The 27398-nt window shown below is 40.9% G+C and overlaps 1 protein-coding gene across 1 annotated transcript; it reads right to left on the reverse strand.

The window, feature by feature from the left end:
• Positions 1–5588: 5588 nt before the first annotated feature.
• On the reverse strand, positions 5589–27345 carry EIF4EBP2 (eukaryotic translation initiation factor 4E binding protein 2). Its single transcript, XM_081158913.1, has 3 exons — positions 26888–27345; positions 8688–8873; positions 5589–7763 (listed from the first exon to the last, which is right to left on the reverse strand). The coding sequence occupies exons 1-3, from the start codon at positions 27030–27032 to the stop codon at positions 7732–7734; spliced, it is 363 nt and encodes a 120-aa protein (XP_081015039.1). The 5' UTR covers positions 27033–27345; the 3' UTR covers positions 5589–7731.
• Positions 27346–27398: the final 53 nt, after the last annotated feature.

The following is a 27398-nucleotide window of genomic DNA, read 5'->3' on the forward strand; positions in this document are numbered from 1 at the left end:
TGAGAACTGAGTCCTGTCCTAACCTGGGGGCCAGGAAGGGGCTTTTATAGAACAATCAGAGGTATTTTAACTAGCTCTGAAGGCAAAGATCTATTGTTTCTATAGCAGGGCCAAGTCAGTAGGTGAGTGGGAAAAATTGGATGCGCTCCTCTCCTTGCCTGGGGAAGTGGGCAAGCCTGGCAGGAGATAGGAGCGGAGAAAAGGAAAGACTAAGTAAGAGAAGCAGAAACACAGGATACACGAGTTGGGAAGCAATGCGACTCACAGCTCCACAGTGAGGGGTTTATCTCTGTCTTGCAAAGCCTCCCCTATTAGCAGTGAAACCCTTACCCCTCTATCCTGAGTTGCCTTCGAGGCTAATATCTTACTTGCTGGGGGCAGAGTAAAGGATGCATGAAAGTGCCTACAAAAGATTTTGGCCCCGCACATGCCCGGGTTGCAGGCTCGATCCCCAGTCGGAGGCGTGCAGGAGGCAGCCCATCAATGACAACTCTCATCAATGATGTTTCTCTCTCTCTCTCTCTCCCTCCCCCCTCTTCCTCTCTCTGAAATCAATAAAGATATATTTTTAAAAAACCAAAAGATTTTGGCCCCATCTTCCCTTAGAGATTCTTCAGTCCTTCTGGAGGTGCCACCACCACGTGGTGGCTGTAGCCCGCAAGCCTGCTCCACTCTCATACTTGTGTACTGGGAGGAGACCCAGACGACTGAGCTCTGGTGTCACAACTGAGCTGTGCCTGAGTCCTTTACTGAACAGTGTACAGGACACTAGGCTAGTGCTTCCCATCTTACCCGAGCCTCACAACCACCTAGGAAAGACGTTTATCTTCACCGTATTTTAGAGAAGGAAACTGAGGCTGAGATTCCTGTTGGCAGGAACGGGGCTACTAAACAGCAGAGCTGGAATCCCAGCTGTTACTCCAAAGCCTGTGCTAAACCTCTAGGCTGTACCGATGGGAACACATCTCAAGTCCACAGTTTTATTCTGTGGACTTGTTTACTGCATCTAAAGCATGAAAGGATAGAATTCTTGCTCTTAATACTAATATGTGAGCCTCTCTGGATTAATAATAGCAAGGAATCTGACGCTCATGCAGCACAGCCTGGTTTATTTTAAGACATCAGATATGATGGATTTCTAACAAGTGCTCCTGAGAGGCAGAGGCAGCCCTCTTCAGGAAGAGCTGTTTGGGCTTCCTTGAGGCTGGCACCTAGAGTTTTCTTGTTCATCCAGCCCCAGCAGGTATACCTTCACCCCCAAGTTCCTGAAGGAAGGGACACATCACCTCCTTGCATACACAGGGCCAGACGGACAAAGTACACATGAAGTGGCCAACTGCCTTTACTCATCTCCCTCACCAGACAACACTTCCAGAATGTGAAACCAACAGGATTTCATCTAAAAATTTAAAAAATTAAATAGAACACCAAGTTGATATTCAAGATATTTATTGATTTAACAACAGCAACCATTGGTGAGAATTAATTTCCCCCCCCTAAATTTCCAAACGCCTGCTGGTTTGGAAGGACAGTTAAATAAAAAACAAACCCAAAACAACTAATCACAGAAACACGCAGGACTGCCTCAGGACTACATGGTGCCCTCTGCTATCCATCCAAGACAGTGAAATGGATGGGAGGGGTCAAGGGACAACCATATCAAGGGGGATGAAGGAAAGATCAAAGAAAGAACTGGCAGTCTCTGCTTTTTCCATTCAGAATGGATGGAACCGGGCCACTGGAGGGACGGGCATTTTTTAATATATAAAATATTTTAAAGATGCTTAAAATGGACACCTGACTATGTGAGTGTCCACAGGCTCTCTAAGCCACCTTCTTTAAGGTTTAACCCTGGGTAGCAGAGGGGCTCCTTACCTAGGTGGAGGGAGATGGGCTCCATCTTCAGGTGAGGGAAAGGCACTGGCTCACAGTACTCAGTGATTTGGACACATAACAGGATGGCTCACCCATACACTTCGCCCCTTATCCCTACAGTGTTCCTCCCCCACTCTCCTGGTTTCAAGTAAAAATTACCCTTGGCTGGGGCTGGGGTTTTTGCCTTTTTAAAAAAAGATTTAAGATGGAGAGGAAGGGATTACAATGGGGCAAGTATGGATATTCTGTGCTAGATTCATGGAATTCTCTAAGTTTGAAGTGTCCAGGAATTCTGGTTTTAAGCACTAGCAAGAGTTCCCTTTGCAAATTTCAGCGTGGCTAAATGATTATCAAGCATTGCAGCATCTCTCAGCCAGCCTTCCACTCATAGGAAGATGGCAGAGTTAGAGTTTAGATACCCCTGAAAATGTGTTTTCGTCTCGATATTTTCCATCGGGCATCCATACAGTATGGTCTGCCAGGGCTGCAGGCAGAGGTTAAGCAAAGAGTAACCACAGACCGTCTGAACAAGGCCTTGAAAGACTTCTAAGTCTAAGCTTTGCCAAAAGGTATCAACCTCCAGGACCAGAACAAAGAAATGTAAATTGTAGAAGGTGAAAAGGGTGACCTGAATGACTGTTTGAAAAAATAGGTATCAATCATCCTTAGTCTTCAGTAAAAAATTTCTGTGAGCTAGCCTCAAGGAAACTCCAATACTCAACTGGAAAGTCATTATGAGAACAGGAAATGACCCTGGGGTATAAACATTCTAAAGAATTGAGACCCAGCGCCTCAAAATCTGATTTCATCTTTTACTAAAGGCTGAGAGGTCAAGAACTTGGGTGGGGTGGGGGGTAGTAAGTGTGGTAACTACACCTCCCTTCAAGTCCAGACAGAAACTGCCCTCCCAAAGAAACTATGCTTTTTAAAAACAAATACTGACCCCTCCCAGAGGTCACGGGTGGGTGATTGGGTTTCGCAGATTAATAAATAGCTGCATGTAGTCCAGAAACATGCCAAGAAGGGAAAGTCTTGACCCAAATAAAGGCATTGGGCCTCACCTTTAAAGGGAAATGCGAAGGGCTGAGGGCCCTGGCTTGTTATCAGCCGAGATGCCTGATACCCCATTGAGGACCCAAGATGGGGAGACTAGAAAAAGGTTCTGTTTCTGGGATATTGCTGCCAACATGATGAGCCCCTTACACCAGTGGCCCTGATTCAAAGCAAGTGCTCAATACATACTGGCTGAATGATGGACTCTAGGGTGAAACCCACACAAATCTAGCAGGCTGCATTCCAGTGGAAGTGTTTGAACTGGGAAGGTAAGTTCTGAGAATCCCGAAGAGCTGGTAACCCAAACAGCAAAAAACACCATCTATATTGACTCCACCTTAAAATCAGAAGGAAAAGTAAAATTTACTTAAAGGTGCTTTAAAGATGAGTTCCTTACTTCTGGAAGAAATACCTTTTTCTTACAGCTGCCTCAGTAGCAATGCTTTTTATTCAAGTCTACGCTAAAACAAGCAGGGCTACAGATAAGAAAATGCTGGTGAGACGCAGAGTGTAAATCTATACAGGATGAGTTCTTGTGGGGCTTTTCTTCAGCTCAGTAACCCAACATCCAATTCATGTTTGCTCTCTTTGCAGACAACTCTGACTTGGGTTAAGTCAGCTTCAGTGGACCATTTATGAGGATCCAGTTCCCTTTGTCAAATCCTCGTTAGGGGGAATAGCAAGTAAGTGGCACTGAGTCTAGGGAAACCCAAGCACAGGACTTGCAAAGCAGCAGCATCTTTGGACTGCTGGTAGCCAGGCAAGTGCATAGAGATTAAATTCTCCTGGGAACTGCCATTTCCTCCCACCCTTCTAAAACCTTCAGGTAGCTTTCAACAAAGAAAGTCTGTCCTCTATCCCTGTTTAGTGACACATATCTCAGAGAACTGTTTTCAGTAGCATGTCTATCAATATATCATCTAGTTTAAACCTAACCCCCACTCCCATGCGCCTGGTTTCATCCTGTTAGGGGTGAGGTGGCTTTAAGGTATATCCACAAATTCTTCGATACAGCTCTGTTCAGTAGGTGGGGTCTAACTCTCCCCTGGAGTGAAGCCTGGGCGTAGTGGCTGCTTCTAAGGAGCAGAATAAGGAAGAAGCGAGGTGTGTGCTTTCAAAGACTGTCATAAAAGGCACTGCAGATTCCTAGCTCCCCTTCCCCAGGGTCACTCACTCAGGGGGAAGGCAGTTGCCAGAGTATATGGACACTCAAAATGCCCTACAGAGACCCACATGGGGAGAAACTGAGGCATCCTGCCAACAACCACAAAGAGCCTAAAAGCGGATTCTCCAGCCCCAGATGACTGAAGACCCTGCCAACATCCTGACTGCAGCTTTCTGAGACCCCTGTGCCAGAACCAAGATGCTAAGCTGTTTCCAAATTCCTCTTTTAAAAAATGTTTTTATTGATTTGAGAGAGAGAGAGAAAAAAAAAGAGAGAGAGGGGAAGGGAGAGAGGGAGAGAAACATGGATGAAAGAGAACCATCGATGACTTGCTTCCTGCATGCCCCACTGGAGATTGAATCCGCAACCCGGGCACGTGCCCTGACGGGGAATCAAACCAGCAACCTCTAGGTGCTCAACCAACTGAGCCACACCAATCAAGGCAAATAGAAACTGACAGATGATGTTTGCTCTTTTAAGATTTTAAGTTTGGGGGCAGTTTGATAATACAGGTGGAAGGACAAAACTCTTGGTTTGGAAGCCTAATACCTAGAAGCCAGTTTCTCTACTCTGTGCTCTTGAGAATGTAACAGCTATTTAAACAGAATGAGGACGTGGTGAGCTCAAGAAACCACACTATAAAGAACGGAGAACCATGACAATGATGTCTCCTGCTGGAATTTGGAGGGAGAGGGCATTGTCACTAAGATGGACTGTCTCCAGAAGTACAAAAACATGGTTTCCTCTTAAAAGAAAAATATAAACAATCACTAAGATTTTAAGAAACATCTCATTCAAATAGTACCCTAAGGATGTTCCCTCCCAAAGAAAAAGCCAGGAGAGAGAGTTCATTTAGGGCTTTATCTGTGAATTTCCTTCCAAACGTCCAGAAGTAAACCACCTAACTGGATTCTGGCTTGCCCTGAAAATGATTCTATGAGGCATGGCACAAAGCTGTCATCTGCTGGAAGTTTATCTGTTGCCTTGTGAAGTTATCTTTAAAACACCAATTTATGAAGCTGCAGTATTTCTAGTAGCAGTGGCCTCCAAGAAAGAAGTGGGCCACGGAGTAAGGAAGTCCTTGCAGAGAAGGCTAGGGGATCTCACTGCTGTTGTACTATACTGCTGACACTCCCAAGAATGCTAGAAACATGGCTTCTGATTAGGGGGCCACGTGCAGATTCTCCAAGATGGCAAACAAGGGGAAAAATAGTATCTTGATACTATTCAAGCTGGGATGTTTTAGTTCCATTCCCCACTGTTTTGTGAGAAAGCTGACTTTTCATGTGCAACAATAAAGATAAGAAGAGGACGCTCCTCTGCTCACTGACAGGCCGAATAGCTGTAGTTGGAGTCAGATTCCACAGGGGGCCACGGTCAGGGTATGAAGAATGAAAGCTTCATTCCTAATGAATCATGCTCCCAGGGGACAAAGAGGTCCCAAGCAAGCTTCTCATGCAAATTACAATGCAACCTGAAATTTTCCAAGAGAATGTAAAGTGAAATTTGGAGTTTAATTAAAATCAGTACAGGGATACATACAGTAAACAAACAAACATAACATACGTTTCTGATCATCAATTTCTGAGACTGAAAGCATCTCCAAAACTCTGGAGGTCCAGCTTACTCCTGAGACATCAACCATCACAAAGGGTTTCACTCTTTGAACTAGTCACATTTTATAGCAGAAAACAGAACAAAGTTTCTCAAACATCCTCCCTCTTTTGTCTAAGATGTATTTGCAAATAGGGTCTTTTCATAGTTCAAAAGAAAAACAGCTTTCTTTCTTAGCCAACTGGCATATTACTCTCACCCTGGGTTGTGATCTTTCAATAGAGGACTCAGGGCACCAAATCCAGCCAGAAATTCCCAGGACACCAGGGGCTACTTGTCTTTCTATGAGGAGACAGAGGCATTAGTCTTTCTAAGAGGGGAGTCACACTCCTGGGATTACTGTGCCAGTCAATAGTCATGGGGGTGGCTGGGGAGGAGGGCGAATGACAGAGCAAAGGGTAAGGGAAAAGAAGGAAGCTTTCATGAACAACCCACGACAAGGCAGAATGGTCCAGCTTTACCAACCACCCGTTACAAACGCCAAGCATGCACACCCAAAACTAGAGGAGGAGGAAAGAGCTCATAAGGGACCACAGGGGACAAAGGATGGTGACATGGAACAGCAGACTCGCCTACAGACATTTCTCACCTTCCTAACACTGGAAGATGTGATTAAAAAGTTGCTGTTCAAATTTTACTGAAAACATATCTAAAAATAGGTCTGTAGTCATCTTAAAAAATAAAAGGTCACTCCTCAGATAAGAGCAGTGACAGATATTATCAGATACCAACACTTGAGGTATCTTTGATGTGTATTTGAAAAATGGCCTGGCAGAGAAAAGGGAGAGATAGAGGGAGGAAAGGAGGGGGGAGGAAGGGAAAGAAAGGGAAAATTCAGAGTACAAAGGAAAAGGCAAGAACATGGGAAGGAACACATTTTGAAGCCCATGCTTATCTATCTCAGCAGCCAAATAAAGCAGGTCCACAAAGGAAAATAGTTTTTCTAAGAACATTCTGGAAGTCATCTTTAAACTCAAAATATAAAAGACTGCAATCTGAGATAACAGATATTACAATGTTCATGGACTGAACAACAATGACCACTGAGACTAGTTACTCAAATGGGCCAACGCGCTTCCAAAATCATTCTTAAGTATTATCTACAGGATACTATGATCAGGCCTTATCAAAAGTGCTCTATCACTTGGTATGGACCTGCTCTGGGAGCAGTGAAATCACCTGGATGCTCAGAGTACAACAGGACGGCAAGCAACATGATGCAAGTAGGGAGGAATGGAAGAAGAGGAAAGAACAGCTGGTGACCGACAACCCCCTCATACAGTTTAAAATTTTTTGCACACATGTGCTAAGTTAAGAAACGGGAAGGTGAACTATAACACCAAAGACAGTAGACATTCTTCCCAGAGGATGGAGAGGAAGTAGACCTCAGAACAGTGTCACAGGGCAGTGCTATCAGAGCTGTACAACCTGTGTTGGCCCCAAGGACAAACACCTCAAGGGACAAGAGAAAGCAGCTCTTTCCTTGTTTATTTCCCTCTGGTTTTGAAGAACCAAACCAGGCTCTTGTAGCACTGAATCATGGGCGGGAGACAAGGAGGAAAGACACAGTAAGAACGTGAACAATGCTGAACCCACCAAACCTCTGTAACACTTTCCAGATTTCCCAGCTGCCATTTGTTGGTAGGTTGGCATTTGATTTGAGATTAAAAACAACAACACATTTTGGGGGCGGGGGTGTGTTTCTCAATACAAAAATGACTAGGGAAGCCAGACTTCAACTGGTTTCCTTTGTGGGCTGCTTAGTTCTATAGAAATATGCCATGGGCCTTTGATCTTCAATCTAATCTAACTGGGAAGGGAAATAGGAAACAGGGAAAGAACATGGTCAGATGAAGCTCATCATCTTTGCATCATTTGGCACCCAGAGGAAGAGGAGGAGGGGGAGACTGCAATGGGGACGGCTGGCACTGCCTCTTCTGTGTTTTCACTGTTGATTCTATTGGCCCAATCAAGTACACACAGGCATCAGTGTTGCTGCTCTTCCTCTGATACTTGCAGGACGGTTAGATGTCCATCTCAAACTGAGCATCATCCCCTAGTTAGAATGAAAGAGATGAAAAGTTTTACACAAAAAGGAAAAGCAAAACATCTTTGTCATTTCCTCTGCACAAGGGTAAAAATTAATTCAAACGGTCCATCCTCTGCTGCTTTAAAACAATTACTCTGCTTTGCTTTGGCTGTTTTTTTTAATAAGGGGGAAAAGAATGGCAATGAAATTACCGATTGGAATGAGCATCTGAGAAAGAGATGCAAGTGAAAACTTTCCCTTTGTCCACAGGTTGACCAAACAGAAATTCTTGGGGTGCTTCTTGCCATCTATCATATCAGCACACTCTTCTGGAGGCTTTGAACTTTGGCTCTGCTTTGAATTGGCATTTTGTCCATTAAAAACTCATTTGGAATTTGAGGAGGCAGAATGTTGGCTCATGTATGGGGGTCACGAAGTGCAACCTGAGGTGAACTTCAGGAGCTGGCTGTTTCTACCTCCCTCTTCTGCTCCCAGAGACAGCAAAGAGTCATTACTAAATGTGTGTGTAGGGGCTGTTTATTTAAATATTATAGGCAATCCTAGAAAATAGGAGAAAACAACATACTGTTTTTCCCCACACCATAAAAACAATGGAAATGGGGGATATTAAATTGTTTTGGAGTTTTTTTTGGTGTGTTTTCCCTAGTCCCAAAAAGCCCAAGTTCAAGAAGTCATCTTTGGAATTTACCATTCCCTGATTTTGGGTTTTTCTTCTGCACCAACTAGATGAAATTTGATTATGCTTCAGAACTTAGGGTTTCCAGAACATTTCAATTAACTTTGGTGAGGGGAATGTGTCAGGAAGGAAACCTTAGAGACACATAACTAACTGAACATTAGTTATAATTAAAGCATTTTTCAACCCACAGCTGACTGATATTCAAATTTCCAGGGCCACCCCCTTGGTCCCCAATACCAGCATTCTCTTACCAACTGCATGTTTCCTGTCATGATTGTTCAAGTTGTTCAAATTGTTTACTTCTACTTTGGAGTCTTCGATTAAGGTGCCAGGGCTGGTGACTCCTGGGATATTGGGCAGATGGCAGGGTGGGGTCTGAGCCATGGGAGAATTGCGACGATCCAACAGAAACTTTCGATCATAAATGATTCGGGTTCCTAGAAAACATCATTGGGCAGAACTTAACAAATTAAGGGGTTATCAACATATAATACTACCCAGGAATTTATTTTAAATCCTATCTAATTCTAACCCCTAAGGATTTTACAATTCAAGCAAAAAGGGTTGGCTCTAACTTGCCTGGTCCCTCTGCTATCTGGAATGCCTTTTCCTTTTCTCCTGCTGGGGAAATTCCGTGCTTAAGCCTCAGTTCCAACATCGCTTCCTTTACAAAGCTTATATCAATTTTGTCGTTCCACTTATTCATTCATTCATTTCATTGGTTGCTTCTTGTATGTGCCCTAACTGGAGACAGAACCCACAACCTTGGTGTATCAGGACAACGCTCTATCCAACTGAGCTACCAGGCCAGGGCCTTAAAAAAAAAAATTACTTCCCCCCATCTTACTCAATACACATGACCTATTACAGAACTCTTTACCTATTTGTGCCTCGAAAGACTGAGTTCCTTATGCCAGGGCCATAGCTTATTTATATCTGACCCATGTCCTAATCATTAAGTAGATCTTCAAAAAAGTTTTAAGTAAAGTTATAAACAAGTATGTGAAAAAACAGCCAATAGACCGATAGCCACCTTTAGGTTAAAGGCACTGAGACAGACATTCTTTCCAGACAGAGCTATAGTACAGACGCTGAAACCAGCAGCCCTCCTGTTTTACAAACAAGTCTGCTAACCGGTAAGTGCTACCAGAATATTTTATAATAGTTCTGAAGAGTGCACTTTACCTGATAAACAGTTAAGAAAACCTGCTGCTGTCCATTTCTTCTTCTTGGGCTTCCCAAGGTACTAATGACTACAAATGAGACATAAAACTAAGTAACAATTTAGAGGTGCCTGATGTTGGATGCCTGGAGCCCTGCTGCTAATTCTAAGACTACAGCAAGCTGAGGAAGAAAGAATGTGGTAACCATGAGATGATGTCTGTTGAACGAGTAAGGTGGAAAGGGGAGTGGCAGCCCAGCATACTAGCCATCCCTGCCCAAGTAACAAAAGGATGTAGTCATGTGGCAGTATCTTGCTCATACTAGGCTTAAACCCAGGAAAGAAAAACCTGCTTTAAAGGTTTAGACATCCAGTTTAAGGCAATATTATATGAAAATAAAATTTTGTGCAAAGTTACTCAGCTTAAAGAGGCAGAATGTAAATACTACCTGCTGGTCAATGTTTTTAGAGTCCAAGTAAAAAGAAAGAATACTGTCATATTATAATAAGGAATCTGGTTCAGGTAGATTTCCTCAAATAACATGTGACAAGCTATGTCCCGGGAAACGGAAGAACAACTACAACAGCTAACTAATCTACTTGAAATGTGAGGAAGCAAGTGGAAAAAAAGCAAGGCATTTACTGCAAGAGGAACTGAAAGGCCGGAGTCTTCCCAGCAAAGGAAGGAAATAAATATTTAATCTAAATAAATAATACCAAAATTAAATAGTTGGGAAATGAATTACAAACTCAGTAATTCCCTTGGGATTGATTAATAGCTGTGATGGTACCATGACACTTTTATGCAAATGCTAGTAAATAATTTCCTTTTGACTAGATGGAAAAGTCAAACTACGTGAGGAAGTGGCCAATAGAGACTCTACCCTCCACCCCCACCATCCTTGCTTTAACAATCAAAATTAAGTACTAAACATACTCTCTTCTCAATAATATTCACTGAAAAGAATGACAGCGTTTCAGAATGGAAGAATGTTCTCCAATGGGGAGCTATTGGCACATGAAGGCTTTTCAAAACAAAGCCTTTAAGGCTTTCAACCAACCCCAAAGGATATCAACGTTTTTTTAAACTATCTAGTTCTGTTGCAACTATAATGCACACACAATCATATTTATAGTTTATAAACTGTGACAAAATATCTGGCTCTCAGCTTCTCCATAATAAACTACTAAGAAAAATACTGTGTCATACTTGGAACCTACTAAGACTGCATTTTTGCAGATATCTGCATCAGAATCTTTGAAGATGCTTGTTAAAAAACATTTCAACTGAATTAGAATCCTTGGGATTAGAACCTGGAAATCAGTATTTTTTTCCAAGTTCCCTAGTCATTCCTGTGTTCATTAAAGAATCCAACATTATCCTTCTTCTGAAACCCTAGTAACAGTGCTTTAAGAGATGAAATATCAAAGAATTAGTAAGAAAGGGAGGGAAGGGGCAATAGAGAGCATTTTGATGGATGATGCTGAGACTCAGAAAAGTGACTTAATCAAAGTCACAGAGCTAACCAGAAGCACAATCTGGACTGATCCCGTAGACTCCCAGTCCAATCCTCTTTCCAGTCTACCTCACAGTCACTATGATCTCCAAAAGTGGGAGTGAGTTGCCTAAAGTGAAAGGGATGGAAGGCTATATTAATATAAATAACAGGGTAAACAGCACATTGTATGGCAAGCAATTTATATAAATAATACAGACCACCAATCATTTGCCCTAAAAGCACCACTTCTCAAGCTTTTCAAGACTTAATCTTTGTACTTCTTCTAACGTGACAGAGAAATGTACAATTTTTAAAATTATATGAATAGGTAGGTTCTATAATTTAAGAAATTCATCTCAGAATACTAAGAGCATTACAAACTATTTGATAATAAAAGGGTAGAGATGATGATCTCTAAAGGACAGCATGGCAAAAACCAGGTTAACAGCTATAATTGTGTTAATGGTGCTTCTTCCACCTATAAGGCCAGAGGAAGTAGGCAAAGGCCAAGACTTCACAAAGGAAGCCTCTTAGTCCTCTGAGAGTGGGCTAGAATTAGCTTCCTTTTTTTACTGTAAGAAATATTTAGGCGCAAAGGCCCACAGTCCATTTGTGATGGGACCATGATCCTAAACTTAGCAGAATAGTTTTACATGCTTCCCTCCAACCCATTTATTAGAACATTTAGAAAAGCTGGAAATCATTCCTTGTTAAAAAGAGACACAAGTCTTATATCCTGTTTCTAAAGAAGAGACAAGTCTTATATCCTTTCAAATATAATTTTAAGACAAGAAAAGTAGAAATTTACCTTTACCCTCTTTGATTTGAAAAATAAGAATTATAGCCCTGGCTGGTGTAGCTCAGTTGGTGGAGCGTCACCTCGTGCACTGAGAGGACGCCAGATGGAATCCCCGTCAGGGCACTTGCCCAGGTTGTGGGTTCAGTCCCTGACCATACGGGAGACAGCCAATCAATGTTTCTCTCTCACATCACTGTTTCTCTCTCTTTCTCTCTCCCTCCCTTCCTCTCTCTCTAAAAATCAATAAAGACTGTTAAAAAAAATAAGAATTATATATTTTATTTTATTATTATGTTATTTTTATTATATTATTTTTATTTATAACAACTCAAAAAGGCATCTGGAAATTATGAGTCTTTTGGACAGCAGAAAACAGTTCACCTTTCAAAAAGTGAATAATTTGAATTATTTTGGGTGAAAATTTTTCTCATATGGGTTTAAAACACTTTACTACCTTAAACAGAAAATTCATCTTGATGAATCAGGCTCATTATTAAAATCTTTTTTTCCCCATTTAAACTTTTAAAATCTTTATTGTTGAAAGTATTACAGATGTCCCCTTTTCCCCTCATTGACCATTGACCCCTTCTACCCTGCATCCACCTGAAAATCATCTTTTACACTATGTTGTAACCTAGGAAGTCTCAGGGCCAGTTCAACTGATGCTCTTTATTTTCCTTACACTGTGTAGAATTCAGATTGCCAAGGTTGTACTTGTATCCCTCCCTCCATAGTTTGTCTCCTCCCTCACTCTTAGGCTAAGTTCCCCATGTCTTAGCGTGGGCTGCCACAACAAAATACCATAGGCAGCATAGCTTAAACAAAAACTTTACTCTCTCACAGTTCTTGGGCAATCCAAGATCAAGGTGCCAGCATGAACTGTTTCTGCTGAGAGATCTCTTTTGGGCATGTAGATAGCTACCTTTTCACTGTGTTTGCATATGGAGAAGGGGGGAGCAAACTCTCCAGTGTCTCATCTTATAGGGGCATTAATCTCATCGTGAGGGCCCCACCCTTATGACCTATTCTAAACCTAATTACCTCTCAAAAACCCCAGCTCCAAATATCATCACATTGGGGGTAGGGCTTCAACTTCTGGACAGGGGTGTGGGGAGGGGGTGTGGGAGGGTGTGGCAAGATTCTGCCTATAGTTCACCCTTCACCCATTCAAACTTGAAGCTTCTTATCTGTTTGGTTTGGAAATCTGTGATCTGCTCATTTGAATGCTATGTAAAATAAGAACAAATACACCGAGAGGGGGCCTGATGGCTTTCCAATGAACAAAGGGAAGGAACTTGAGTGGATGGACTTTGCATATCTGTGTGTCACCCCCACTTTTGTTGTCACCACTAGATTTCAGAAGGGTGAGGTTTTACTGTGAAATGTTCTTACCAACATTAAACCTGCAAGTCAGAAAAAGCTTATTCTTTTTTTTTAATCCTCACACAGGATATTTCTTCCATTGCTTTTCAGAGAGAGTGGGAAAGAGAGAAAGAGAAACAGAGAGAGAGAGAGAGAGAGAGAGAGAGGGAGAGAAAGAGAGAGAAATCGATGTGAGAGACATCGATTGGTTGCCTCCCGCACATACCCAGACTGGTGATGGAGCCTGCAACCAAGGTACGTGCCCTTGGCTAGAATCGAACCCAGGACACTTCAGTCCATGGGCATACGCTCTAGCTACTGAGCCAAACTGGCTAGAGCCAAGATTATTCTCACTTCTGCAATACCCCAAGCTTGGAAATTGGAGATGAAGTGTTAGAAAAAAAGCATAGGATAAAGTAAGCTTTCTATTTCTAAATTACATATTAGCAATAACATATGCATTAAAGAACTGTAATTGAAACTAGGAAATAATATTCTACCTATATGTGTGAGGTACGAGAAACTTGGAAGAACTTCTATGATTGCAGAGGTGGCAAGATACATTTTTTACGCTTTATTGAGATACAAGTCGCATATAATTCATTCATTCAAAGTGTGTAATTCAATAGTTTTTAGGATATCCACAGAATTGTGCAGCCATCACCTCAATCTATTTTAGAACACTGTCATCATCCTCAAAAGGTAACCCGCATACATTTAGCAGTCCCTTCCCATTTTCCTCTAACCTCTTCCAGCCCCAGGAACCACTCACCTGTTTTCTGTCTCTATACATTTGCTTATTCTGGAAATTTCATATAAATGGAATCATATGTGGTCTTTTATGACTGCCTCTTTCACTTGTATAATGTTTTCAAGGCTCATCCATGTTTGGTATTCATCAGTACTTTCTTTTTTATTGCCAAATAATATTCTATTGTAGGTATACACCATTTTATCAATTAATCAGTTGATGGACATCTGGGTTGTTTCCATTTTGAATAATGCTGCAATAAACATTCATGTACAAGCTTTGTGTGGGCATATAGAGTGGGACAAAAGTAGGTTTACAGTTTGAGTATGTGAAACACAGAGTTTATCCTTGTATTATCTTTATATGAACTGTAAACCTACTTTTTATTATTTTATTAATTTATTTTGTTAATCCTCACCTGAGAATATTTTTCCATTGCTTTTCAGAGAGACAATGGAAGGGAGGGAGATAGAGAAACACCTATGTGAGATACACTGATTGGTTGCCTCCCACACATGCCCCAACAGGGGCTGGGAATGGAACCTGCAACCCAGGTCGTGCCCTTGACCAGGAATTGAATCCGAGAGCCTTCAGTCCTCAGGCCAGCACTCTAACCATTGAGCCAAACCAACCAGGGCTAAACCTACTTTAGTCCCACCCTGTATGTTTTCATTTCTCTTGGGTATATAGTAAGAGTAGGATTGCTGGATAATATGGTAACTGTTTTTAATCTTTTGAGAAACCACCAGAGTGTTTTCTAAAGTGGCTACACATTTTACATCCTAACAGCAGTGTGTGAGGGTTCCAATTTATACACATTGTAGCCAACACTTATCTTCTTTATTATAGCCATCCTAGTGGGTGTGAAGTGGTCTCTCTCAGTGGTTTAATGTTAATTTGCATTTCCCTAATGGCTAATAGTGTTGAGCATCTTTTCATATGCCTGTTGGCCATTCTAACATGTGTCTTCTTTGGAGAAATGTCTATTAAGATCCTTTGCCCATTTTTAATGGTTTGTCTCTTTACCACAGAGTTATGAGCTCTTTATATATGATGAATACAAGTCACGTATTCATATATGATTTGCAAGTGTTTTCTCCTATCCTAAGGGTTGCCTTTTCACTTTTCAGTGACAGTGTTCTTTGAAGAGCAAAAGTTTTTAATTCTGTTTAAGTTCAATTTATGTCTTTTACTTTGTTGCTTGAGCTTTTGGTGTCATATCTAAGAAACTATTGCCTAACCAAGATTATCAAGATATGTGCCTATTTTCTTCTAAAAGTTTTATAGTTTTAGCTTTTACATTTAAGTCTTTCAGTCAAGGGGTCCAGCTTCAGTTTTTGCAGTTGCACCAGCATCATTTGTTGAAAAGACTATTTTTCCCCATTTAATTGTCTTGGCATCCTTGTCAGAGATCAATTGGCCATAATTGTGAGGGTTAATTTTTGGACTTCCATTTATCTGTGTCTACCCTTATGGCAGTACCTGGTACCACACTGTCTTAATTTGTAATAACTTGAAGTAAGAAAGTGTAAATCTTCCAACTTTGTTTTTGTATTTCAAGATTTTTTGGGCTATTTTAGGTCTCTTGAAGTTCCATATGAATTTTAGGGTCAGCTTGTGAATTTCTGCAAAGAAGTCAGCTGGGATTTTGATGGGGATTGTGCTAAATGTATAAATTAATTTGGAAAGTTTTACTTCCCTAACAATATTAAGGCCCTGAATGTGTTTCTATTTGTTTAGGTCTTTTTAGTTTCTTTCAACAATGTTTTACAGTTTCCACAGTATAAGTTTTGAGCTTTTTTGGTTAAATATATTCTTATCCATTTTATTATTTTTATGCTTTACAGATGGAATTGTTTTCCTGATTTAATTTTTGAATTGCTCATTGCAAGTGTGTAGAAATACAATTGATTTTTGTACACCAATATTTTATACTGTAACTTTGTTAAATTCATTTAATAGTTCTAATAATTTTTTTAGTGGATTCCTACAATACATGGTTTTGAATGCAAAAAAGCAAGTAATTTAGAAGAGAAGACACCCTGAAAAAGTAGGGTCCTAACTGATGCTGTTAATGTTCTCAAATATAGTCAGGGAAAATATGAATACAAAAGCACGGTATTTTAAGTTTGAATTTTAGATTACTGCAAACTAAAAACAATCCATTGTAGCAGATATATAGCAAAAAGGGGGACTCAGCCTGTTAGTGACTAAAGAGCCTATGGTGTAATTCAGCAGCGTAAGACATTCAAACAACCAAACCTACTCAAAGAAAAACATAAAGACTTGACTATGAATAAAATGCCAGGAAAAAACCCTTTATTTCCTTTGTCAGATATTGTGTTTACTGTGAAATTACATGAATTCCAAGACAGCCAATTAAAAAACCTAAAAATACCCAAAGCCTCTTATACACATTCATGCAGAGACATATACTTCCTGAAACAAGAACTTCCTAGTAATTCACTTTTCTTCCAAACTGCCTGTCACATTTATGTCAGCCCAATTTAATGTCAACCAATACATCTACAACTAATTAGAAACAAGTTAACCTAAATTCCTGAAGGAAAACAAAAGACCATACAAGAAATCCACAGCTTGCATATAACACAGTATTAAAATAGGGCATGATTTTGATCAATTGATGGAATGTTAAAAAAAAAAATCTATTTGACCTTAACAATGGAAACTTTTTCCTTCTAGTGAGTTTTCCATTTCCCTTTCTATAAAAATAATCATACCCCTTGGTTTTACATTGAAAAGTTATAAAGATCACATCATTAGGGATGCTATTAACTAGTTTTCAATGTTTATAATCAAACCATAATAAAAGTTATTATAGTAAAGGAAGAGTATGTAAATGTTATAGACCTTGACATTGCAAAATTAATGGAAGGTTGATCCTATCAGCAAAGGACAGGTAGGACACGTGGGTAGTATAATCTTATGCAGAGGAGAGCTATAGGTGACAGATCAAGACACAGAGGTTTAACTACATTATTTAGAGTTTTAAAGGTAACTACCCAGAAGAACCAAAAATGATAACACAATTTACAGAAAGTGGTAAATTGAGAGGGTAGGGGAAATGAGGTAGAAAATAATGAAAGTGTCCTAGATTCCTCATCTTTCATAACAGGGAGTCAATGGTATTATCTAATGTTAAGAAACAGAGAAACTGTGGTATACATAAATTACTTACAGCAACAGCAGTAATCAATAAAAGGACTATAAATAGAAACTATTAAAAGCAGTTGTCTACTGACGGTTTACTTTGCATTTTATGCACTTCTCTTCTGTTAGATTTTTCTATTTTGTTTTTTAAAATGTGCCTGTATTACTTTAGTCTTCATGTCTGGATTTCAGAATAGAAACTTTTATATCTAGGGTTAGCATTAGATATTTATAAATTTTCTTTATCCCTTGATGACCAGATATTAGGATAAATCTAATACCTCGAGCCAGCATGTTCCTGATGCTGACATTACTAGCAAACACAAGAGGAAAACCAAGTCCTTTTGATGGAGAGTAGAGAGGAAGAAAAAAGTTTCTACCTGTAGATCTAAATACTATTTTTCAAATGACAGAGAACAAGAAGGCCAATGAATGAGTCCCAAAATTATGCTTGCCAAGATGGTTAGTACAGAAACAAGGTCATTCCAGTCTAAGGGCCTCCTCCAAAGCCAAGTAGCTTAGTTTAAATGATAATTAATCCACGAATTAAGCTATGTAACTGTGTAACTTTAAATAAAACCACGAATGTCCACTGTAACATGGTTAACTGACAAGGTAGGAGTTAACTCTACCTTTAGTGTCCTCCATCATAAAATTCTGTTTAAGGCTGTTTCCAGAATCAGAATTAAGCATACACTCATGCAAACAGACAGCTCACAACAGAAACATAACTTGCCCAAATTGCATAGCTTAAATAAGGTGGTGACAAACCCCTCCAAGAAAGCTGAGATGGACCTACACCCTCACACAACAGTGTACCAGGCAGAAAGGGAGTGAGGAGTCAACCTAGGCTTTCCTCAGGGGACTGTCTCCATCCAAGAGGAAAGTCTTTCTCAGAAAACCCTAGCCAACTTCTCCCCACATCTCATTTGGCCAGAACTGAGTCAGACACTGGGGAATGTGTCCATTCCCCAGAATGGACACTGGGGAAGCCATAGAAGAATCATGGTGTATATCCTGGGGCCTGCATGCTGCCACTTAAAAAAATGAGGATATCTGGGATAGCAAAGATGGAATGGCTACTGGGCTGGAAACCAACAGTGTCAACCACATCTGTGTTTAATATTTAGCTAAATTTAATAACTATTAATTTAACCAAAGTGGGTTAAAATTTAAATTAGGAGGCTGGGAGGTAGAAGTATATATACTGGGAAAAGGGTGTATCCTCATCTTCTATATAGGGAACTGTTAATATAAAAAAACTGAGAAATAGCATTAAATCATGTTATTCAGAAATCCAGAGGTAAAACAGGAAGAGGCAGCTAAGAGTTTAAAATGGTTTCTTTGGGGAGTGGAAATGGAGATTAGAGGAGATGGGGCATGATGTTGCTTTTTGTTATTGGCCTACTAATACTATCACTTGCAGAGCTTACTTTCATAGGTATAGAAAACGAATGTAAAAGAAAAATAAAAGCATGACTGCATGAATTTTGAAGACATTATGCTAAGTCAAACAAGTCAGTCACAAAAGGACAATTATTGAATGATTTAATTTACATAAGGTACCTAGAGTAGTCAAATTCGGAGAGACAGAGTAGAAAGGTGGTTGCCAGGGGCTGAGAATGGGTGGGTAATGGGGAGTTATTGTTTAATGGGTAGCATGTTTCCGTTTGGGAAGATGAAAGTCCTGTAGATGAATGGTGGAGATGATTGCAAAATAATGTGAATGTACTCAATGCCATGAAACTGTACACTTAAAAATGGTTAAAATGGTAAATTTTATGTTATGTATAGTTTAACACTGTAAAAAACAGACTTGATTTCAGACTTCTAGCTTCCAAAAATGTGGGAATAAATTCCCATTGTTTAAAGCCTAGACCCCTCCCCTACAAAAAATTTTAAGTTCAAGAGACAGAGTAAAAAAAAAAAAAGACAAGGAATTGAAAAAAAAAAAGGTGACTCCAAAGTACTCATAAATATATACATAAGAGACTGACACTGCTAAGGCAGCAAAGGCCATGAGGAAGGAAGGTATCCTTCAAAACTAGGAATTGAATTAAAAAGAAACTAAGCACTTGGCAAGTAACCCCAGTATCCTATTACAAATTCTTGACAATTCTCCATCTGTGCCTCACGTAAGGGCCCGCCAAGAGATAAGAAATAAATATAAGATGAACGAGCAGCAAAGTGCTTCTAATGAAAGGAAGTCAGCCTCTTCCTGTCCCCTCTTCCCCCCAATAAGGGAAAATACAGAAAGTACTTATAAAGTAAGTTGTTTTCTCTGCTTTTTATTTCTCCAGCTTGGGAAGGCGATAAAAGCCTGTGTTTGACTGACTGATTAAAGAACATTCCTGAAGAAACTTCAGTTTCAAACATCTGTTCTTCATGGAGGCTCTGGATGAAAAGACAGACTCTTAAAAGCTCTACACCAGATAACCCAAAGGAAACTAAAAGCTGCCTAACTCAGTATCCTCCAGAGAGGTTGATGGTGGCCAACGCACATTCAGTGTGTGTAACCATTAAATTCCTAATGTGCTAATAAAACCAAGAAAGGGACAATTTTTACATCAACAAAATGCATGATGGGAGACTCAGGATCTAATAACTTAGTTTATGACCAGATTATTGTGGCAAAAGAAAGACATCCAAAGTTTGTGTTAAGCCAATCCTATTGTCCTTTGACTAATTCCAAGTCTCAATAACTTCCAGGAGCAAAAATTTCCAAGATATTAAGGTCAAAGGATGGCTTCCTGCCCAATCACTTAGGATACTGCCATTATAATAGAACACACACCTATGGTGAAAGGGAAGTTGACAATGAGAGTGCTCCTCTTCAGAAGGCCCAGTGTTAAAAGAAGCCTCAGAGAGTATCTGCATGCAGGAAGCCAGTTATTTTACAGATGAAGACACTAATACCCAGAAAAGTTAAAAGTGTTTGTGGAGAACATATAGTGACACAGGGATTTGGAAATCAACACGAGTAAGTGAGGTTCTCTAAGCAAATATGGTTCTCTTGAGTCTTGGCTGCAAAAAATGAGTTGAAGCAAATGATCTTTTAAGCTAGTACCAAGTCCAAAGTGGTGTATGAACCAAAAATTAATCGTAAATGCCATTTGATTTTAAGTTTGTCTAGCCTTGACCATCAGAAAATCTGGGTCAAAATAAAGTATATCAAATATGTCCACTTCTGTTTAGGCTTGAACATTCATCTTGAAATAAATTTTCTCCACAAGAAATGCCAGACCCTAACTCCATGAAATGCTGGTTGGATCTGACTGCATCCTGGGATCCATTCTTCAAACTAGATTTCACAGATGTTGTGGCTCAGCCTCTGTTTGTAATGCTAATAATTAATGAAAGATCACTGCTTATTGGTATGGGGAAAGCACTCAGATTCAAATCTGGCTTTCACTCTATCGATTTGTTTTCCTCCCAAGTTTACTCCTCTTAGGCACTTATTAAAAATAAAAAACAATGCATATCTATCAACACCTTCAACTTTTATTTGCAGTAAGGAACTTGAACTCTATCAATAAAGTCTGTAAAAAGCAAAAGCCTACTGGAAAATCACTGGTCTAGGTCACTGTTCTTATCTGCTGCCTATTCCTAATAGTTCAAAGAACTTCTCAGACCAGACCAGAGAGTGGTTTCATTTCAACGTAAAAGCAGCCCAACTCTAACAGAAACAGTCTCTGGTGATGAGATGAACTCCTCTCTGAGGCCCAAATAATTAATTGACATCTTAAAATGAAGAATCACAAGCTTCTCATACTTTCTGAGAATTATCTCTTAGGACCTGGAGAGCAATGGTCTCTCTTCACCAGTACATAACAAGCACTCCTGTTATAAACAGCAGGCTAGTTCTATAAAAATTAACATTAAATGAGGTATTACTTTGAAACTAAAACTAGACGAAAATAGCACAAGAAAAATACAAACTAATATCCCTCATGAATACAGATGCAAAAATCCTCAACCAAATACAGCAACATATAAAAAAGATTACACACCATAACCAAGTGGGATTTATCCCAGGAATGCAAGGCTGGTTCAACATCCAAAAATCAATTAATGTAACACTGTCATATTAATAGGATAAAAGTGAAAATATCACACAATCATCTCAAGATGCAAAAAGAAAAGAAAAAAGCATCTGACAAAACCCAATACTCTTTCATAATAAAAACATTCAACAGACAAGAAATAAAAGAGAACTTCCTCAACCTGACAAAGGGCAACTATGAAAAACCTACAGCTAACATCTTACCTGATGACGAGACTTATTTTTTCCCCCCCTATTATTGAGAACAAGTCAAGACAAGGCTCTAGCCAGGGAAATTACCCCAGAAAAAGAAATTAAAAGTACCCAGATTGATAAGGAAGATGTAAAACTGTCTATTTACAGTATGTGATCTTGTATATAGAAAATCCCAACAATTAAATTGTATTTTCCAGTTAACACCCTTGCTTATTAAGGTTTTTACTTTTTAAACTACTCAATGAAATAAACAGCTTCTGTTTGTCAGGGCATTTGTCCTAGAGATGTGAAGGATAATTTATTTAGATGTAAACATTCATAGATTTCTGAGCTTTTGGCTTCAAGCTATGGCCTGAGAACCAAGTGAAGGGGGCCTTTAAAAACTAGCCTCACACCAAATGGATAGCTGCTGGGTCATAAGGAGCACACAGATTTTAAGGGACCTTAACAAAACAAAGTTCCATGATGAAAAAATTTGAAAATGGTAACCTAGGCTTCACCTATTCAATAAGTTGAATAACTGAAAGTCTCAACTGACTTTTGTCCTAGTATAAATGGAGCCACAAAAAATATTTTAAATATTAATTTGTTCATCTGAAGTCTTGGGAGTCAAGAAAAAGTTCTGCCATTCACCAAGAAACTATTCTCCTGCTCAGACTCTCTTCCTCTCCAACCAGATGAACTAACTTTTCCCACATTAACTTTACCCTGAATGATCTGCAGACCTTTAGCAGGAATCAAGCCAACAGTGTGTGTAAACCATGCAAGACCCCTCCTATAAAATTGGCTCTAAGACTGCAGTCCTCAAAGTCTTTGCTAAATAACCCTTGAGAGTGTTAGTTTACAAATTCGTCACTTTTCATCCTTCCTGTTAGACACTTCAGCCTCAGGAGAGCTGAAGGGAGCTGTGTACAGGTCTGTCATGCATGTTGCACTACAGACTTGTAAGAGCTCTGTCTTCCCTTGTCAGAATGCACCTGACAACGCACTGCCGTGTACCTCGAGGATGAGGACTTGCTGCCTTCCCCGGGCTCAGAATTCAGTTTCTCATCAGCAAAAATGCACCCAACATAAAAAATGACGTACATCTTCTTTAATATATCTTTTGGCCACTGATGAATATGAGACTAAAGCTGACTCTTCCATGGGGTGACAACACATGTTAAGTTCTGTTACTCTGAGATAAGTAAATGACACTTCTTTGAACACAAGGCAAAATGATTGAACACCTTTCACTATGTTTTTCATGCACTTCTCACATGTAATAACAAAGCCTTTTGGTTAACTAAAGTTAGAGAGCTAGTACATTTGTTTGTTCAGAAGTTTTTGGCCTAGAATAAACTCAGCCCAAGGTCACTGAATTAGAAATTTTGACAGTCAGAAACTGACCTTCCTTCCCCATATCTATACACAGAGCTCTATTCATTTCTCCTAAGAAACCACATTAAAACTCAGGACTACCCCAAAGTACTCTTATTTGATTAATAATCCAAGCAGATTCTTTCCCCTTCTTCCTGCCTTCTTTATTTACAAACCCTTCTAATGGTCTTCAGGTAATGCTGGCCCAGTGAACCAATCACAGCAACTCTGGCAGAAAGGAGTAAAGGCATGAACAAGATTTCAGACCATCATAGTTAGTTCCCCTCTGGTGCTCTTGTTATGGCAACAGCATACTTTTCCACAGCTGAGGAGGCTGTTATGCAGGGGCGGGGAGGCAGAAAGAAACGCTGAAAGAGGTGTGTCTATATTTCTGCTCATTCCCCAGAGCACAAGTCTCCTTGAAGGAGACAGTTCAGAATTTACAAAAGGAGAAAGGTAGCAGAAAGAATCACATTAGCTAGCATTCCAGAGGCAGAAAAGTCTCTTTAAATGTCTGAAAACTTTCTTTTTCAGTAAAATATGCATCTTATGATAGTGAAGGAGAAAACTGGAATAGGGATAGGACACTAAATTTGAGGCTACCCATTGCCATTAATTAGCAGTATGATACTCACTAACAAGTTACTTAATTTCTCAGGGCTTCATTTTCTCTTAGATAATCAGAGTATTTTGAGAGTGAAGCCAACTAATAATTTTACCTTCCATTGAGGCTAGAAGTAGTTTCTCAAAGAACCAAAATTGAATAAAATCCAAGGGCATTTTCCCCCTTGAATTTATTTACCAAAATTTTTTCTCTTCCCTAATAACGAGGAAAGTAATATGAGAAATCTAAGGTTACAGCAAGTGTGTTTTCACCCATCTTTTCTCAAACCACAGTAAATAGATTTCTAATACAAGCTGAGTGACTGTAATTTTTCTAAATGTTAGCACTTAACATCTATACAAGCATTTTGTTCTAGAACTAAAAATCTTATCCATCCTCAACACCCATCAAGATTTTAAGACCATTCAGCCCTGGACAGTGTGGTTCAGTTGGTTAAAGTGGCATCCATGCACTGAAAGGTTGTGGGTTCGATTCTGGTCAGGGCACATAACCAGGTGGTAGGTTCAACCCCAGTCAGGGTACGTAAGGGAGGCAGCCGATCAATGTAAAACATTGATGTTTCTCCCTCTCTCTCTTTCTCCCCCTTCCTCTCTCTAAAATCAATAAAAACATATCCTTGGGTGAGGATTTTAAAAAAAGATTTTAAGACCATTAAGAGCAAGGATTGCATTTCCTACTTTTGTCTGTAGTCCTCTTTTGTGCAAAGCACTGCACTGGGCCCACAAAACTCACTCAAGATACCTAACCACATTAATTCAGGGGTCTGGAGGAGACCAAATAACAACAAACTATCTTATCCTGGTTCTGGGAAATAAAATTACATGGGGGAGAGAGAGAGGAATGTAACAAGAGAAATGAACAAACCATGAGGGCATAATATGTATGGAGAGCTGGGGGAAATTAAATCAGTAAGTATTAAACATCACAACAGCACCAAGTTAACTGCTATAAAATAGTGATTAAATCCAATTGCAACAGTGGTATATTCAGAAACACATTATGTAAGTCTTTGTGTTAAAAATCCAACGATCACAATGTGTTCTCCCAATAAATACAGGCTTAATGTAATAGATGAGCTAACATGACAAGTATTTAAATCTGAAAACAACAACTGTGTGTGCAGAAACTATCTGGAGGCAGGTTAAATGATATTTGAGAAAGCAGTAGTAACTGTGTGTTGGGTAAATGATCAGTATTCCTGGCAGAATCTTTCCAAGCATTTTAGGAACTAATCCAAACTACTAGACTGGATTCTATCTTTAAAGCAAAGCTTAAAGAATATGCCCTTATTTTAAAAGCATGGTAGCTTGTCTCTTTGAAATATGCCAAAGGGGTGCCCCTCTGTGTCTCTTCTCTCAGGGGAATAATGATTACTCTGTAGCAGTGATTTTCAACTGGTTTGCCACAAGAATTTTTAAAACATGCAACACCTGACTATGTAGTCAGGGGCACTGACCCCTTTTCCCTTAGGTTGTCAAATAAAAAAATGACAACAGCCAATACAATAGCCGTCTGGTGTGAATGAATCAAAATTATATCTATTTTTTGTCAGATGAGCAAAAAATGTATTTTTTGGTGTGCCACAGAATTTTAGTAATTAGCTTATGTGTACCATGAGATGAAAATGGTTAAAAATCACTGCTATACAAGCTAAACATTTAATTCCTTCCCCAACCAAATAATAGCTGAGTTGCAATTGTTACTATGACATTACCTTCTGAACTGCTGGAAGCAGAGGAATTTACTGATCACAAAGAATTCTATGTTATAAATTCCTTTCCATCACCTCAGAAAACAATATCCGTTCCTTAAAAGCTGTCAGTTCAAGTTCAAGACAACACTACCTGGAACAGATTCTGGTCTGCCAAAATCTTTCACAACTAAAAAGCAAGGTCTCAATATGCTCAGGGGCTGGCCTTAAACAGATCAGATCCGGAGGGAGGTTTCTCCAATGAAGTAAGCAACCTCACTAAGAAACCTCACTGTTTTGCAGTTAAACCTTCCTTAAACCCAGCTCTCCATACATATTATGAACTTCTCAGGCCTAGGCTATTTTAAAGTCTTCCAAGCCAGCCACCCCTTCCCTCTAGAGTGGCCTGGCTGGATTCCTCTGTAGAGCTGTCTCCCAGATTTTCATCCCTTATTGGCAAGGTCTTACTACTCTAAGGTCCCTTGTACTGTGGAACGGATTCAAGGACAGCCAACGCCTAACTGGGCCCGTTTGGTTGTAGTACAACTGGTGAGCCCAGGCTACAGGAACAATCTAGCAGTCTTGGAGACTGCAGGGGCTGCCAGCACAGTCCCAAACCTCTAGTGACAGGGCACCCCATCACCAAAAGAAGGTAAAGTTCCGAAGTTAAAAATGAACCACCATTCCCTTCAATAAGGCCCCTTAATATCGCTTTCTAGTTTCCTCCCTTTGGAGAACAGCCCAGTCAGGGGGACACACAACCTTTGAGCTCCCTTTTCCCGTGACCAATTTAGCGCTTCACCTCTACCCCACCTCTATTGAGCGCGTTTGGTTGTGGTACAACTGGTACAACCTTCCTTGTAAACAGTTCCTGGTGGTAATTTGAAAAGCAATGCCCAGGAACCTCCCTCTGCACTGCCCCTTCCTCAAAATCAAGCAATCCCACCGACCAGGGTGCCCTCCTTGATAATGGCCTCTTCAATCTATCTCCAAACTTGTCGCTGCCAAAACCCTACTCCCTTAAGGCTGCCAGCGCTCTACCATTCCCACCTCCTTTCCCTTGACTATTACTTGAGCATTACTTTATCATCACTCTGTCCTCCAGCCTGGGGACTCTCCCCACCCGTGGGGCCTCGTCTGCAAAGTAAACAATACTGTCAAAGCAGGATAACGCTGGGCGAGGCTTCCAAACTCCGCATTCCAGCCTACTCCTAGTGTTCTAAAAGCAGCAAAACAAGTCATCGCAGAGTCCCAAGAGCGAATTCCTCTCCCCAACTTCTTTCTAAAAAAACCTAGGAGACAACTCCAAAAATCAAGTATTAATGTGCAAAAATGCACAATATGCAAGAGGCAGAGGTAATGCAGAATGAGTGCAAGGCCAAGTGTAGACAAATTTGCCCGGGAGGGGGAGGAGGCGGAGAAGGGGAAGAAAACTAGGTCGAGTGCATAAACCTGCCACGAAGCGGGAACAAGGGCTTTTTTTTTTTTTTCCTTCCGCGACAGGAGAGCCACGTTTCCAGAGTGGGCGCGCGCTCAATCGAGCTGCGGGCAACAGAGAATTCGAAGTTAAGGTTCCCGAGGGCAGCCCCAGGGGGCTTTGGTGGAGCTGGGCAGGTTGGGTCGGGGAAGTTGGCCCAAGCGAGCGGCCCAAGCGTGGACACGCCCTGAGTTAAAGGGCCACGGCGGGAGACCAGCGGGACACGGTGGACGTAGCTGATTGCAGGCTCGGGGGTTGTGGGCCGCACGGTGCCCGGGGAGCCGCGGCGGGTGCTCACCTCCCGGAGTGGTGGAGAAGAGCGTTCCCCCGGGCGTGGTGCAATAGTCATGAGGTAGCTGCGCGGCGTCGCTGATGGGCACGGTGCGGGTGGGGATGGCACGGCTCTGGCTTGGCTGGTGGCCGCTGCTGGCGGACGAGGACATGGCTCTAGGCGCGGGATCTCGGGCTTTGTCCCGCGGAAGGACAGGCGGGCGGCGGCGGCGGCGGCTGGGGGCTCGGGCTACTCCGGCAGCTCGGGCGCGCGGAAGGGCGGGCGGGGCTGAGCGCTCTCAGCTTGCTCCTCTCAGGCTTCCTCTCGCTCCCTTGTCCCGCTCTGCTGCCGCCGCCCTCTCAGCCGCCGCCGCCGCCGCCGCCTGATCCTCCGGCCTCCGCCAGCAGCCTCAGCAGAAGCAGCAGCGGCAGCAGCGGCGACGACGACAACCGGAAGCGGGCGAAGGCGGGAGCCAGCAGGAGTTCGAGGAAACGGGTTTGCCGGAAGTGACGTCGCGTGGGCGGGACCGCGGCCAAAA

Source organism: Miniopterus schreibersii, assembly GCF_964146895.1.
Source record: "Miniopterus schreibersii genome assembly, chromosome: 14".
NCBI lineage: Eukaryota > Metazoa > Chordata > Mammalia > Chiroptera > Miniopteridae > Miniopterus > Miniopterus schreibersii.

Excerpts from the sequence above, each read along its gene's own strand:
- EIF4EBP2 (XM_081158913.1), bottom strand. The coding sequence starts at position 27,032 with ATGTCCTCGTCCGCCAGCAGCGGCCACCAGCCAAGCCAGAGCCGTGCC. Across the intron at positions 8,874-26,887 it reads CTTCTCCACCACTCCGGGAG|GAACCCGAATCATTTATGAT; the intron begins GTGAGCACCCGC and ends GATGTTTTCTAG. Across the intron at positions 7,764-8,687 it reads TGACAGGAAACATGCAGTTG|GGGATGATGCTCAGTTTGAG; the intron begins GTAAGAGAATGC and ends CATTCTAACTAG.